The 17071-nt window shown below is 37.4% G+C and overlaps 2 protein-coding genes across 11 annotated transcripts in view; one reads left to right on the top strand and one right to left on the bottom strand.

Annotated features, from left to right (window-relative positions):
- The window catches only part of PCM1 (pericentriolar material 1), a 39183-nt gene extending 36868 nt beyond the window's left edge, over positions 1–2315 (bottom strand). For 4 of the 9 annotated variants that reach the window (XM_042811398.1, XM_042811390.1, XM_042811391.1 and 1 more), the window contains exon 1: positions 2104–2315. The gene's annotated coding sequence lies outside the window, so the exon portion shown is untranslated. The remainder of the gene's footprint in view (positions 1–2103) is intronic. The other 5 variants (XM_042811394.1, XM_042811395.1, XM_042811392.1 and 2 more) reach the window with 2 other exon arrangements.
- A 190-nt stretch (positions 2316–2505) lies between these two features.
- Positions 2506–17071, top strand: part of FGL1 (fibrinogen like 1) — a 27999-nt gene continuing 13433 nt past the window's right edge. The window contains exons 1-5 of one of the 2 annotated variants that reach the window (XM_042812770.1): positions 2506–2694; positions 3277–3326; positions 9546–9768; positions 12441–12516; positions 16789–16969. In XM_042812770.1, coding sequence (XP_042668704.1) covers positions 12451–12516; positions 16789–16969 — 247 coding nt within the window. In that variant the 5' untranslated portion in view covers positions 2506–2694; positions 3277–3326; positions 9546–9768; positions 12441–12450. Of the gene's footprint in view, positions 2695–3273; positions 3327–9545; positions 9769–12440; positions 12517–16788; positions 16970–17071 lie in introns of both variants that reach the window. The other variant, XM_042812771.1, reaches the window with a different exon arrangement.

Below are 17071 nucleotides of genomic sequence, written 5' to 3'. Positions count from 1 at the left end.
AAAAAAAAAAAAAAAAAAAAAAAAAAAAAAAAAAAAAAAAAAAAAAACAAAAAAAAAAAAAAAAAAAAAAAAAAAAAAAAAAAAAAAAAAAAAAAGAGAAGTGAAAATATTAAGCTTGTAATTTAATACAAAAAATATTCATATTTACTTAATCTAAAATTTTCCACAAAAAACTATCTTCAACTATCTTTGCTCCAGGTATCAGCCTGAAGAAGATAAGGCTGTGGGGAGACCTCATAATAGCCTTCTAATATTTAAAGGGAGATTATAAACAGGAGGGAAATCAACTTTCTACACAGGTATAGTGACAGAACAACTGGAAATGGTTTTAAACTAAGGAGGGGAGATTTAGATTCTATGTCAGGCAGAAGTTTTTCAGTGAGAGGGCGGTGAGGTGCTGGAACAGGCAGACTGCCCAGAGAGGCTGTGGATGCCCCGTCCCTGGAGGTATTCAAGGTCAGTTTGGATGGGGCCCTAGGCAATCTGATCTAGCAGATGGCACCCCTGCCTGCGGGAGGGGGTTGGAACTTGATGATCCTTGAGGTCCCTTCCAACCCAAGCCATTCTATGATTAATTCTGGAAGTAACACTCTGAGTAGTTTTCTCAGCATATAAAGGTAAGGTGCATGCCAATGTACCCCACTATATACAGCTCAAAAATCACAGTAACCTTACTGCTTCCAGCAAGTGGACTGTAAGAAAAATGTTTTAACTGCACTGCGCTCTTCTCAGACAAGAAGTCTCTAAACATTGTTACTATCGTCTGGGATATTCCCAAACAAGTTATATACAAGGAAACTTACATTCACACAGCTATGCTGATTTTTTCTCAATGCAGTAACGAATCAAAGAGGTTCAGCTGGCTTTTTTCTTGGAGATGAAGCTCTCACCTAAGCAGTACTGTTTTTCATCCCCAACATATTTCACTAATTTGTGTATTGCCTTACTTTTCAGTATACCAGTTATTTCCAGATGAAATCCTCCTATAAACACTTTGGAGTCCTTCCATTGTTCTATTTCTGAAAGCAGCAATGCAGTAACAGTCTCAGCTCCTTGGACAATGGGGAATCCATAAGAGAGCTCTCTCTATTTCTGCATGTACATACCTCGCAATATTTACCAGGGAGATGAAAACCCTTTCAAGTATGTTTACTACAGCAATGAGAAAATAGCATTCGAGATTAAAGTCACAACATTTACACATCAAACCATCTACACAATTATAGTCACACACATTTTGCAATTTACAGCAACGTGCAAATTGCCAGAAGCATCATAAGAAGACATGCTAATATAATGAAAATACAGAAGACACACAAGATCTTTTTTCTGCAGTGGATTCACTGTTGGCACTCTTTTCTACTACAGCATTCATCTCAGTTGCAAGAGATGTGAGCAATACTCCCCTTCGTGCTCAGAAGCTTGAAAAGGCTAAATAAAAAACCCAGTCATAAAAAGCCATCACATAAAGATGGAAGATGATATCAAGTACATCTTAAACTCAGCTTTTTAGATACACACTCCACTCTGAGCACTGCAATTTAGCATTAAGTCATCGAACACACCTACACAGTACTGCCAACCGTGTAATACCGACATGCAGATGGCAGAGAAAGCTCTCTCCCGCACAGCACAGCCCACACGGAAGCAAGGAGAGCCACAAACCTAATCACCCGGACCAAGGAAGGACTACCCGCTGCAGCAGCGCGCTCAGGGCCCGGTGGGTCCCGCCGTCACGGGCAGCGCAGAGCAACGCTGCTGCTCGACGGCCTTCGTGAGACGCGCCGAAGGCCTCCCGCTCCCTCAGCGCCGGAGCCCGCGGCAGCGAGGAAGGCGGGCTCTGCTCCGAGCCTCGAGGGCAAAGCCGCGGCCGTTGCCGACACCCCTTCGGCGTCACCCTGGAGAGAGGGCAACGCGCCTCTCCCCAGAGCGGACAGGCGTGCCCGACCTACCGCCCTGCGGGGTCTCCGGGCCCGCTGTCTCCCCCCGGCCTTCGCCACCGCCCGAGCAGCGAGGCGAAGCCCCCCTCCTCGCCAGCCGACTCCTTCCCGCACGACCCCGCGCCGGGCGGCCGCCCGAAGGCCTCCAAAAGGATCAGCTCACCCCGCGGCGAAGAGGAGGGCACCCGGGCCCGGTTTCTCCTCCACCGCCGTTCACCACTCCCGGGCTGCAGAGTCGAAGACTTCACCTTCCAGCCGCAAAGAAGAGCGGAGGCCGAGGGACTCACAGCGCTACCTCAAAGGCCACCGCCGCCATCTTGTTCGCCGCACCGCCAGGGGAACGGGAGGCGGCCCCCGCGGACGGATACACACGGTTACCTAGTAACGCGGCTCGCTCATGCCCCTCCGCGCTGCGCAAGCGCCATCTGCGCCGCACCGCGTGACGGCTGAGCGGCGTGGCTGGCTCTTCCCGCGCTTCTACGAGTCTCAGGCCCGCAGCGCTATCGGCTGAGGACTGCCCTAGCACACGGCGGCGGGAACTCCAAATCCCAGCATGCAATGCACCCCCCGGGGCGCTCTTGCGCCTGCGCTACTCGGGCGCAATGCCTCCTGGGAGCTGTAGTTTTTTAGTCAGAACAGCTCTCAGGACAGTAACTGAATTGGCTCGTATCCAGCGCTGGCGGCCCGGGAGTTGCCCGCTGACGTATCTTCGGACACTTTTTGCTTCTAAAATACGAAAACGGTGGTGTACTCTGTGAGTGACTTTACCAGACTAGTAAAATAATAACATCAAAACCACAGGGCGTGAAAAACGTCCAGGGTCCTTTTTCTTTGAGGCAGTATCGACTTACAGAGTGTGTTTCTGTCTGCATTTGTTTGGTCACCCATAAGAACTCATAGCTAAAAAAAAAATACAGCGGTGGAAAGGTGGGAATCCTTTAAATCCATCCCTCCTCTTTTTGTGCTTTTCCTGCATTGTTATTGTAGTTGCTCAGCTACTTGCTTTAATGCTTGTAGTTTGCAGGTCTCTGTTCTTAACAGTGTTTTTTGGGGGAAGGGGGAACATAGGGGAAAAAGGAAAAGGAATAATGAGTTTACAAAGTATCGCCTAAGCCTCACGGTTCATTCTGGGCTAAAGGCACTCTACTGATACTGCCTGGAAGTATAGTTAAATCCCCACGCATTATCATCTGCATGAATGTGTTTTGATCCAAGGGGGAAAATAGTAAATGACACATTAGTCTATAACTTAGCTATAACTTAGTAAAGGAACAAATTTCGTGAAATAAAGATTTTTCTATAAATATAAATAAATAAATAAATTTCTCTCCAGCAGTTGCCTGGGAGTTGAAGGAACAGTTCTGGACCACACGTAGTACGTGAAAAGTGAGTCATCACAGCATTTTGCTCCAATTTCTACCACTGGCTACGTGACTGTACATCTGTAAGTGAAATCACTTCAAAAAGAATCTGCAACAGAGAAACTCTACATGTAATGAATAGATGTTATTCAACTATATTATACTCCACCAATGTCCTTTTATCCTGGCCTGGGGTACCATGCCTGGATGCTCAGCACAGTACTGACAAGGCTGCTGTTCGCTTTGTATTGTCATGGTGGCATACCTTCCACTGACCAGCAGGGGGAAGCAGAATTTAAGAGAAAAAAAAATGCCATAGTAGAATGACTACCATTGTATTTTTTTCTGCGGTTACTCTTAAAATACACTCAGATAAAAAATTGCAAGACAAGGAAAAACGAAAACAACAACAAAAAATTAAATAGATACTAGAATTTACTGTGACCTAAATGTTATAGCTGTGTGTTTTCCCTTCCTTACAATTACACATAATATATCGATAGTGTGTCTCTTCTAAGCCCTTACAGGATCACTGTATTGATTTCCACCTGCCATTAGAATTATTTTTCTCTTCTTTCTACTTTTTTATCTCTCTTCTGGGATTGGCTGTGAGTTTTTTCTTATTTAAATAAGTGAATAAATCCAAACAAATTAAACATTACCAGCTCCTCAACACCATTTTTTTGTTGCACGTGGGGGACTAAAAATGGTATAATAAGCACTCAGAAAACTTAGATTGCACTACAAGGAGCATTATTTTAAGTTGTTCTCTGTTACAGTCCTAAAATAACATCTCAGAATTCGGACAGAACTGTGAACAAATACAATATGGCTTATAGAACGTTTTGTTAATTAAAAACAAACAAAAAAAACCTTCTTTCTTGGGAAGTCCCATTTCTATGCTAATAAGCCTATAGAATGACACTAATTCCTCCTGCAAAGATTTCTGTTATAAGTCCTTCCATCAGCAGACGTGCTAATGAATGCACCCTCACAGAAACTGAATAAATTATGTTTTGAGGTAACTTTCAATCCTAATTAAATTTGACTGTCAGAGATGTGATTTTTCCTATATCTGCTGTCCTTACCTTGTTAATTTTACTTTATTTTATACTGAAGGGAAAGAAAGCAAACAAAATACATGTGTGTGAAGACTAGTGACAAGAAATGAAGGTTAGAGTTCAACTGAGAGTGAAGAGATATGAAAATTGGGGAGAATTGTATTAAACTACATTGAAGCAAAGGCAGTAATTACCACAGCATTTGGTTCGAATAGTTGTCTGCTCTGATTATTCTATTAAAGATTTTTTTTTTTTTGCAAAAATTAAACTGACCAAAAATGTCTGTATGCCATGAAATATGGCTACACACCATCTATCAGACTACTGTACTAAAGTTATTTTTTCCTATTTTTGCATAACACTAGATTGGAAAGATGTTTTCCAGTTGTATAATTGATGGGGTGGAGACAAGATGTAATCAGTTTGGTTTTATTAAGCATGCTTATTTCTCACAACCAAAACACATCAGGAGCACTGCTGTTGCCCTGCTTAAGCAGCCCTAGGAGAATAGAATACATATTCTCATTTTCTGCTTTCAAGGCAGGCTCCATTACAGCCCATTTTGAAGATCATCTTAAAGGTCTCTGTAGCACAGAAACTAGCAAGATTGTAAGCACTGTTCCACTTTTAATTTCAGATCCAGTTTCACAATCTCCAAATAAAGTGCTTAATCTGCACGTCCATCTTTGTGTTTACTTCAGCATTACTTCTGATACACTGTACTCTTAGTTATGACAGCCTCATCCACTTATTATGTTTGTTTCTGGTTCAGTAATAACATCTGCAGTTCATTCCCTGGATAGCAAAAGCACTTAAAAATGGCTGTTCTGAAATGATAAATTTGAGTTAGGCATATTTGCAGATTCCTCAGACAAGTAAGTAGGAACAGCCTCCAATTCATACTATCTGGGATGGTCATTGTGCATTACAACACTGTCCAGGTTATTTAGATTTCTGGAGTCTCTATCTAAACACCTGCCAGACTGAAGGAAAAATGAAAACATAAAAGATATGTGAAGATAAAATGATTGCATAGCTTGGAAGTACCACATGTATTGCTCATCTGAATTGAATCAAAGGACAAGAAAATTCTTCTATGCTCTTGCACTAAGATCTTCAGCAAGTCGCCTGTCAACCATATACTCTTCCACACAGCAGAGCTTAATTCATATTTGAGGTGTATAAAGATCTAGATGCTTGTTACACTTTAAACTTGTTATATATTCTATCTATGCTAATAATACTGTGTTGCTACTATCTATGGGAGGAACTGCTCTTTTTTTTTTTTTTAAATGAGAAATGTTAAGGTTTCCCAATATTCGGAGTGTTATAAAATGTTTAATTACATTGAATTTCCATCCTGTCCATGGTAATGAAGGTTTGTTGCTGCTTTCCGTCTATGTCTAAATTTTATACCTGTTTCTTAAAAGACTACACAAAATGAGGTTAATTATTTAAAGACTGAGGTTTATTGTTGTGTACTAGAACAGTACATCAAAAAAATAAGTTCATGGTGTCATTTCAATTTTTGGCTTCATCAGGGAATCACATTCATTATCCTAACATTTTGAATTCATCATGTAGTTACGCAAAATTTAGATCTGTTATTTACGTACTGTACAACACAGTCATAGGTCCTGGTCACTCTGTGCAATTAATTTGCAGTGGATGAAACATATAGAAATTTATACATTAACTTCAGTATTTCTGAATATTCCATTGCTCTCAATGGAATTGTGGCAAGCCATTTTGAAGACCTCATGTTAAAAGAATCAAGCGCTGTTAAGTTTTTATTTGCCCAAAAGTAAAGTATTGGCGTGTAGCACCCTTGTTCATCTGGTATTGAAAAGCAAAGTATTCATAAACTTCATGAGGGGAATAATTAACTGTGATGTATAAACAAGTGCATTACATACCTTAGGCAGATAGGAAAGTGAAACAATATATGGCCACTGCCTGCTCTAAAGACTGAGGCCTCTGGTGGACCACAGATTCAGGTAGCTTTCCTGAAGCCTGAGCACCACGGAAGTGGCATGGGATATTACTGATGGAACTGCACATCACTGGAATGAAGGAAGAGTAAAATACTGGAGGAAGGCAACAATTAGAGAAAAATTTGTCAGTAGAGCAACTGTGGGAAAGAAAGTAATTAAGAACTCATGGTAGTGCCAAATATGTGGAGAATTAGAAGAGTGAACAGTGATACTGAGTCATTTTGATGATTTGTTATGAGTATATATGCAGAACGTCATAGGCTATCCTATAAATAGTAATTGCATCAAAAATGCCCATCATGAACACCTCATGAGCATGTCACTTTAACTTTATATGGTTGTGTAGCTATTTTAATACTTTGATATAACCATCTTTCATGTGAATGAGTAGTCCACGTAAGAGAGATGCAGTCTTTTAAGTAAGATTCCACTTATGTTGTTCTAATTATTCCTTCGGAATTTTGAAGTGCTGAATAGCTTTAGTAACTAGAATCACTGAGAATATTAATGCTGAAGTTAGTATCACATTGTTTTTTCATATGTGGCTCCAAATTAGCATAAAATGCCTAATAAGTCTATTTAACTTCTAGAAATTCAGTGGCTATAACTTATTGCAGGCCAAACTGTAGTTTTTCTTTATTTTTACTCATTGAACTTGTAAGTTAATCTTCAGTAAATACAACCCAAGTGAACTGTTGAACAATCTAAATTAGCTCCACACAAATGAAGGGCATTATGATCACCTTCATCAATGGTCTCTGGAGGATTGGAGGCCATTTAACATGGCAGCCAGCTATGCAGATAGCCATGAGAAATAGAAATTTGTGTAAACCTCTTATGTAGCATTTTCATTTGTGGAATAAAATTACAACATGAAGATATAACAGTAATCTGGCAACTGGCACATTATCAATTACAGTAACTACTGAACCAGATTTAATTATAAACATGGGAAACAATTTTAGAGTTAATCAATAGAAAAAAACTGTACACTTATTACTGTAAAGGAGGCTACCTTTAAAAATATAAACATACAAAGGAAAAAGTGCATAAAGCTGAAGTTGGCTTATCTTTGATTTCAGCTCTGTTTTAGTGAAAAAATGAAAAACAAACAAAAAATGGTTACATTTACACATTACTGAGGATAACTAGGTACCATATTCAGAAAAAGCCTGGTGGCTAAGCTGAGAAACTAAACAGCCACTTAAAAGCATTTTCTTTATACTGTTGTTACTGTTTGGAAAATGTGAAAGACCGTTTGCCCCTTTTTGGATATGTAAAGCTGAATGCATGTTTTCAAATGTGATTTGAGTCAAACCTAAATGGAGTCCATCACACGTCTTCTATTTTACCCTTAGCATTAAACAAAACAATCCTGAGAAGAATACAAACAAATTAATTTGTAACAGATGGAATGGAAGTAGTTTTTTGGCAAGCACGAAGTTACCACGTCACCGTTGTACAGTCTTTGACCCTCTCAAATTTCACTGTGATGTTTGTGATTTAAAACTTTCCTAGATAAGAGTCAGTTTTATAAAGAGCATTTAACACCTATATTAGATTTTATCATGGAAAACTGGTGACCGATTGTACCACAAAAGCTTCTTATGAGCTTGCAATTTCTTTTAAGACTGAATGATAAAAGTGTGATACGAAAACATTATCTATCCCATATTTTCTGATTTTATAAGCTGTTGAACTGCTACCAGCTAAAATATCTCAGGAAATACATGGCTGAAAGGTCTAATACACTTGGAGCAAAGTCCACTGCGTTACTTTCAGTTATTTACCGAAAACTTTTTCAAAAATAAAGGGATTAAACACAACAAATTTTGCCTCGCTTAGGGGAGGTAATAAGCATGTGGTTTAGCGTTAAAGTGAGCAATAGAATTTTATTCTTTAAATGTACTTTTGTCAAAAACCTGAAATAAATAACAATCCTTGCATGTGTTTTTACACTTCTGTGAAAACCACTCCAAGAGCAGCAAATTCAAAGGAAGTTTGTGTGAGCAGCCAGGTCTTTTCCTTCTGTGCTTATATTACTTTTATTTGCAGACTCTAAGAATCTTTTATTTAATATATTTATTCTTGTAAAATCACTCAGTTGATATGTAGCTTATAGACCTCTTGAATAACAGATTTGACTTGTTGCTGTACATAGCTCTTGCTCTGAATTTAGTCATGTTTAACTGAACCACAGCCATAATTCTAGCCATCTAGTCTTAGTTTAAAAACATTAAATAGTAAATTCTAGTCCTCAGCAATTTGTTTGAATCCTTAATAGAAGTTGAAAACACCATGCCTTTTTTCTACTTCCTCAGTTAGAGCCTATACACTGAGTATTATACTTTTATGAGCTAAGTCAGGAGTCATGCTATGAACAGATACAATACCTCCTTCCTAAAGTCAATAACCATAGTGAAATTCCCCATGAAAATTAACTGCTGATCACTTCTTTTTAATGATTCTTAGTGTTGGCCATTCATGAGGAGTTCGTTTCAATTACTTAAACTCAATTCAGTTAAAATGTAATGTAATTAGTAAAGAGAGATACTGCCAGGTAATTGGGTTCCAGATAAGAAAAAAATTGAAGGTTTAACAAATGTTTGTCTTCAAAAGGAAGTTGAGAGTGTATCTGTGGAATGTAAAGATCTTTATTTCTGTTGTTCTGTATTTCCTTAAGCACACTTTGTCTAGAAGCAGTCCAGAAAGTCATTTGCTGAACTATTTGGAAAGAACTAGCATAATTGGAGAGCAAATACTCAGAACAAATTACATTTTTCAAAAAGTTTGTTGTATTCATCTGGATCTAAGATGGTTATATACAAAGTGATGCTTTCCAACTGAGTCACTGAGCTCACACACTTCCAGGTGCCTTTCAATTCAGCTAAAAAATAACTACATCATACAGGATTCTCTCTTTTCCTCCCTGTTCTCCTTGGCATTGTCTGTATTGTTTTCTTTTGTTTGTTTTAAGCAGATTTTTACTACATCAGCTCTAACCATTAAGTTATATTCTGAGAGTGTTACTGATCGGTCAAGTCAGTTAAGCTCTTTTTAGCTCTGAAGCATAAGAGATTTAGGTTCCATTTCAGGAAAGCTGGATGTCATTCTGAGACCAATTTCTTGGATCACAGCAGTAAAAGAAAGCAAATGATTATTTGTTATTTTTGGTCTATTTTATTTCAGAACTGCTGTGTTAGACAAAGAATTATCTTCCTTCTTATGTTGCAATCAGTCCTGAGAACTGCAGCTCCTCAGTAACATTCCTGCCCACTGACTCATAGCAGATGTAAGCCTCAGCACTACAGAATTTAATAGCAAAAACAATCGCAGTCTGGGAAGGGGTCTGGAATTCTTTGCATCAGCTTAAGAAGATTTAACAGCTTTGAGTTCTTTCCAGAGGATAAAGGTAAATATTTTAGTTACCTGTGGGGGAGGAAGAAAGAATTTAGCATAATTTGGATAGCTATGGACTAAAAGTAGTTTATTTGTAAAGGCCATATGACATCGTACCACGTTGCTAACGATGAATGTGTTGCTTCAGTAGTATCTATCTAATTTGCTGTGCTATCTAGTTAGTTTGTTAATAAACTTCATATTCAAATTTGTAGTTCATTAGATTATAATAATGCGTAGCTCTTGAATAAGGGTTGCTTTCCAGGCCTAGAAATGGATAAAATCATGTATGAGTGTCCATTTTTCAGATAAGGAAATGGGCTCAATTTTTGTGCCCAGTGTGCTAACAAAGCACAGTTTGTACATGATCATTTTGACAGGTTTGAAATCAGTAGATGTGCTTTTGGCAGACAGATTCTCATGTTTGCTGTAAAGAAAGCCCAGGCACAGAAATGCGGGAATCTTTAGAGGTACTTTTCCATAACTTTAATTACGCAGAAAGAAAGTTAATTATATTATAAATTAATAACTTAATTATAGGAGAAATCTTTCCATATCATCATAAAAGTACATATCCAGGTGTAATCTTAGACTATACATATAATTTGATACGAATAAAACTGTGAAGTTTCACAAGACCTGCCCTTAAACCTCCCTTTTACTAATACAGAAAGCAGCTATTAAGGGCTTGTGCTTTTAACTCAGAAACATTTCACTAAGATCCAGCATTCTGTTATGTGTGCTAATTAAGCCTCATGTCTATTATCTGAGATGTTTTTCATAGCAACGAGCATCTCCAGCACAAGTTACTTTTATTTATTTGAACTGGCAAACACTGGTTTTATAAAACAAACTGGTTTTAGAACAAAAGCTTTGAATACCTCAGCAAAAGCTGTCTCCTTAGACTTAGCCAACATCAGCAACACAAAAAAAAAAACTAAGTATGCACTTGCTTTCATCTGAGACATGGATTAAGATTTGGGTGTTCTTGCAAAAGGAACAACACTCCTTAATATTTTTAATGTATTGTTTTCCATTTTCTGTGGTGGAGTCATTTCTGGATGTTTTTTTTCCCTTTCTTTCTTTATTTGTTTCTTGGAGATCTATTCTCCAAGTGAATGACACGACAGATCTTACAACTCTTCTCTCTTCCACAGATTAGAAAACAAAGTACAGCATTAATTTTGTACTGTTTTGTTGTAAGAATGAAAATATTTGACCTTATGACCTTCAGTTTCCTTTCCATTCTTTGATGCTTTATGAAGTCAGAGAGTAAAACTCTCCCTAGAACACTTACAGTTAATGAAATGACAGCTGAAATACAACTTATAAAATAAATTTGAGGTGATTTAAAGCATGATTTTCACAGGTTGATTATAGGGTATCAGCTAAACATCTTGCATATAACAAAATGTTCATTATTGAGTGGCATTTCCCAAAGCTAGCCCAAAAGTTTTGTATTACGTGCTGTGTCAGAGCAGGCCAGGAAATCCCACTCACCCTATATTTATGTCCATGTTTGTCTCTGTATCTGTCCAGAGGAGGGAACAGGAGAGATACACAGAGACCCTATGAATACAAGATTTGATGTGACATACTTAACCTGATATGGAGTAGGGGCTGAAATCATCAAATACAGGTCATTTGTAACCTGCCCAGACAGGCAACATGCTGTTTGGTCACTACTCTACCACAACAGACAGCGTCATTGCAATAAACGGCAACAGCTGCACTGCCATAATCACTGCAGTCATAATTCATGAAAAGGCATGTTTTATTAAAAAAAACACTCTGAAATCCAAATTAACAACAGAAGTCAATGCCAGACAGTTCTTGTGAATTCATCTCACCAGAAAAAAAAAATCCCTCATCTGATCACTTGAATCAGTTCAAATAATTAATTTAAAATTGTTTTGTGTATAGTCTATGCAAATAGAACTTGGTCATCTGTGAATTGAAAGATAATCTACATTCTGGAAATTTTTCAAGTTATACCAGCTAATGCTTGTAAAGCAGTCAGATACAATGGTGTTTGTCATCATATAAAATAATCTTCATATGAAGCAGTAGGATTTAAAATTGAATAGGTCATACAATACAAAGTATACATAGCTGTCAGTTCACAGATGTGATCCTTGTCACCATTAGACTAAAAGCTGCTGACTATTACATTTTATCCAGAAATTACTCTGTGATAGAAAAATTACTTCCATCCTTTCCTGGTACACAAGTTGCACAAGAGATTTTCCTTACTTCAAGGATAACTAATTAAATTCATATTCTTATTACTTAAATGTAAGAGAGGCTTTCATCCTAATTTTAGAAAACCAACAAAGAATACTGTCCTGCTTTTTAGAGTATTTTAAAGGGCTATTTTTTGTTTCTATTTCACAGTAATTTGCATCTCTTTGTAACCTTCAACAACAGTCCTGAAATTAGCAGAAACCTCTAATACATAATAGCCTGAAAGAATAGCTTTTATTTCATTCTAAGTTTTGTTTGATTGCACTATTTACACACTACAAAAGCATAAACATCCTGTACTTGTAAAATATAGGGATATAGGGATATAATTACAGGTTAATTAGATTATTTCTAATAATATTTGAAGATACATAAAAAGTGTAAATATTTAGCTTTAACACTTGCATTAATTACTGTTTCCTTTCATTCTCTACTTCACAGCTTTGAAAGAATGAAGATTTTGATAGTGATTGATTTTCTCCTTGCAGTTAGCTTGACAGCTGCCACTAGAAGCTCTGTAAGTTATATTCACTGTGTTTAGGCTTCCTTCTAAATACTTCATACCTTATTCTCTGTAGTTCTTAGAAAACACCTCAACTAGATTTGATAGCCAACTCTTTGATTTAAAAAGATAATACAAAACAAACCTGAAGAACTGGGGGGGTAACCTCAGCATTCAGTGGAGACAAGTTTTTGATACAAAAAGCAAAAATGGGCACATAAATATACAACAGGGTATAAGTAATTAGATAAGAGCATATATTCAAATAAAGTAATTTAGCTTGTTACTGGAACTAGTATGAAAAAGAAGACAGTGGAATTGCTTCACTACAGAGGTATGCATTAGTACAGAAGCTGTAAGAAAATGCACTGAAGGCAGTTGCCCCATTTAGTAGTAAAGGTAACTCAAAGTAACACCTTCAGTTTTAAGCATTACACCTACAGACAAGCAATACTCAGAAATTGCTGGTATATAATGAGCTTGGTAACTGCAGAAGTAACCTACTGATACAAAGAATGAATGTTTCTGTTACTTTTTATCTGATTGATTAGCCATACAACTTCTCATCTAAAAAGAGCCGCAGCTCTCCTTTGTTCCCATACTTGCATTATAATTTACACTAAAAAACAATGATTGTGGTTCCTTTATCTTCTGAAGCCTTTTATGCCTTCTTCTACCTCACCAACAGAAATACTAAAACATGCTCATTCCACCAAAACACTTGTTGTCTTACTGTAATGCTATAACGTGATAGAAAGTACAATGATAATAGCAGAGTAACAAAACCCTTGGCTACAACAAATAAAAACAAACCTAAATATAACAACAAAGCAGAAAAATAAATAAATAAATAGATAAACAAATAAATAAAACTGCTTACCTTCAGACAACCTCAGATAGGCAATAATCCCCAGCAAGACTCCCTTACCTCCTCTGCTAACCCTTAAATGAGGTCTGGGAAGAGGTGGATCCTGACTCCACCCCTTCCTGTCACTCAGGTATATTGCATGCACCTGAGCTCCCCTAGGTTGGTCCTGTCCTTCCACCAGGTGCTCAATCATTATTTTGAGCCATGACTTAGCATTTCTGCTACAGTCACCAATCCTATATCAGTTTTGGATGTCCTTCCTACTTTGATATTAAGATCCCAACAGTCAGAGACCTTGCAGATTGAATTGTTGATTCAAAATTACCGGTGTAATTACTGAACTTAGAACTCGGTGAGCATAATTTCTTGTGGCATATTTTAGCAGAAATACAAAGTCACAGCTGGAAAGAGTGATTGAGCACCTGGTGGGAGGGCAGGACCAACCTAGGGGAGCTCAGGTGCATGCAATATACCTGAGTGACAGGAAGGGGTGGAGTCAGGATCCACCTCTTCCCAGACCTCATTTAAGGGTTGGCAGTAGAGGTATAAATTTCTTGTTGGTATTCCTTATCTATCTAAGGCCTTCTAAGGGTAAGTTGTCTGTTTTTGCTGTATTTGGGCTTATCCTTACTTGTTGTAATTGGTGACTTTGTTACTCTATTATTGTTGTTGTGCTTTCCATTACGTTACAGTGCTTTATTTGCTCTGCCTTGTGGAAGCGTTTTACTTGCCTATCTGCTTTTAAAATAGGGAGTATTTGCTTCTGTAATTGTCTTTGTCTATAAAATGAATAAATCTGCTGGATTTTAATAGGTGATTATTGAGGAAAAGGTATTGCTATGAAGTAGGCTTTCTTTCTTTTGATATTTCAGCTAAAATGTTATAGGTAGCCGTTGATAGTAAGAATTGAGAATGTTCCAAAACTATCTCTAAAATTTTGTATTCTAGCATCATTTGAGATTTTTCTTCTAAGTTCATTTATAGTCTAAAGATAGAGGACAAGAATGCTTCAAATTAAGTTTGTGTGTATTCATGGTTTTTATAAGTTATTCTGTTCTATGCTATTAGCTTTAATGAGAAGACTCTAGCTGCTAAGTATGTCTTGCAACTTTGGCATAAAATGAAGATTGTGATTATACAGTAATTGTTTAAATATGGGGCTGCATGTCCCCAAGCAGAGCTGTCAGTAATTGTTAAGTAATTGCTTCTCAACATGTAGTGCAAACAGTTACTTCACTGAAACAGAGCAATTTATCTTCACTTTATTTTCATACTGTAGGCTCTACTGTCTGCTGGAGACAGTCACAATTGAATTCCAATTTTTAAAATATTTCACTGCTATAACAGTTTTAATTTAATTCATATCAATCAAAAGCAATAGTAACAAGTTACAGCCTGTTAAGGTGTTTTATAGTGGTCTACAAGGCAGTATGTTGGAGGTAGATTCTGAAAAATTTTAAAGGGAGTACTTTTAAATAAGATGGGCCTCTAGGGATTTTAGGTCACTAGATGATTTTTATAATTCCTTCCAAAAACAGTCACTTACTAAATTGTGCCTCTCACTTTACAACTTCTCCTTGTGGTTAAACACTTTAATGGCTTCTCAAGATTGCAGTAGCAGGCAGTTGGAGCCTGCAGGCAAGTTTGCTGTCAAAACTGATTAGTATGGGCAGCTCAGCTGTAGAGAGGTAGCCGTGCTGCCCCATCCTGCCACCTGTATATACCCTCTTCTTTTATTCTACTGTATGTATTAGTTTGCAGTTTAGCAAGCGCGTGATAATCTGCAGCAGTACTTAGAGCAGAGGCCTATACTCAGTATCATTTTGTTTAGTCAGCATGCGTGGTCAACACACTTTTTCTGTGAGACTGAATATTACAGTCAAGTGGGCCATGATGGTTTTGAACCATTCTAATAAAACCAAGGACATAAATACTTTCAGCTTCAAATACTTTATTGAAACTTACCACAGAATCACCAAAGTTGGAGGAGTCCTTCAAGATCATCCAGTCCAACCATCCACCTATCACCAACAGTACTCATTAAACCATGCTCCTCAACACAAAATCCAAATGTTTCTGGAATGCCTCCAGGGTCTGTGACTCCATCACCTCCCTGGTATTAACTATCCACCTCCTGATGTTAACTTACCAAGCTAATTTCTTAAGTTGGAAGTGAATTGCATTCTAGTATTCAAAAAACAAATTATCTTGCTTGTCAGCAACACATTGTCAGAAATAACATCATAATAGTGACAGTTTGTGTGTATGTTTCATGGCAGTAATAGAAGTTCCCCTGATTTTTAACTAGTGCTACAAATAAATTATGAGAAAATTCCACATGAATTAAAAATAAAATGCGGTTTCTTATCCATACTGTTAGCTCATTCAGAGTCTATTCTTGAAGTTGTAGAGAACTACTAATGTTGCTACAGGGAAATATCCAACCAGAACCATGTTTCTGCTGCATAGAAATGTGCAGAGCTGTATCAGACAGAAGGAAAAAAAAAAATCACTGCAGCAAGAAAGTGACAAAAACATTGGTGGTAGTGTTTGTGAAAAACAACTGAAGCCTGAGCATGATGGCAATATACTGATGCTGGTGGATATAAGTATGCTACTTCAGATTTACCTATTCCTTAAGTGTGATATGGCAGTGTTGTAACATACTGTAATCTTCCATATGGATGGCAGTTGTTACAGACCACATTAGCTCGTGTGATTAGAAGGTACGATCATATCAGAACTGCAGCATCCTCCCTACTCTTGCATGGCAAAATTATGTGCACAAGTCACAGTACAATACTGGCTTTAAGCTGTTATTTTTCATGTGTATATTTGTAGTTTCTTAGGGGCTATTTATTTTGGCAAGACAAAAGTGCTCTAAATTTTACAATACTTATGTCTCATTGTTCTTACTGTTCCTACAATCTTATCATTCTTATCATAACAAGTATGTGACATAAAAGCATTTTAAAATAATTTATTTAAAAATTTAACATTTAAAAATAAAAATGAACAATAAAGTTGAAAAGAGTATAGATGTGAATTTATTTAAAACTGTGAATTTTAGAATCTTAATGTTAGCAGCATATTTTCGTGGATAGTAAATACCTGTACATGATAAGTTGGCAGGAAGTAAGTGATCATTACGATAGGTTCAGGTGTGTAGTATGCTGAGTCCCATCTGCATGTTTACCAGTGAGAACTGGTAGCAGAATCACTGAAGTGAAGTTGTTTGTGGCTGCACACTCTAGAATACTAAATCACTTCAAATAGAGGTAACAGTTGGGGTGGAAATCAACATAGGGTCTGTAGGGAATTGTTGAAAAGTACTTTGTTCATATTAGATTTTATTTTCTTTTTCACATGTTAGACTCTACAAAAAATATTTTTTTATAATAAGATGCTTTCCTTTCTAGGATTTACAGAACTGTTTTCAAGAGCAGCTACAACTTCAGGCCCAGGTGAGACTTCTGGAACATCGTGTGAAACAGCAGCAGTTAAAAATTACACAGCTTTTAGAGAAGAAAAAGATACAGTACAGTGACAGAGGAGATGAAAACAGTGTCATTGACTTGGGAGGAAAAAGACAGTATTCAGGTTAGAAATGAAGCTATTCATTTCTGTTCACTGTAGTGATACCCAGAAGCTTTAGCACAATCAGATCCATTGATGTATTGTCTTACAACTCACAGAAAATTG

This window comes from Centrocercus urophasianus, unplaced genomic scaffold (assembly GCF_019232065.1).
Source record: "Centrocercus urophasianus isolate 14NV4802_14NV808 unplaced genomic scaffold, USGS_Curo_1.0 seq_13, whole genome shotgun sequence".
In the NCBI taxonomy this organism is placed as follows: Eukaryota; Metazoa; Chordata; class Aves; order Galliformes; family Phasianidae; genus Centrocercus; species Centrocercus urophasianus.
This window is presented reverse-complemented; position numbering and strand designations above follow the sequence as displayed.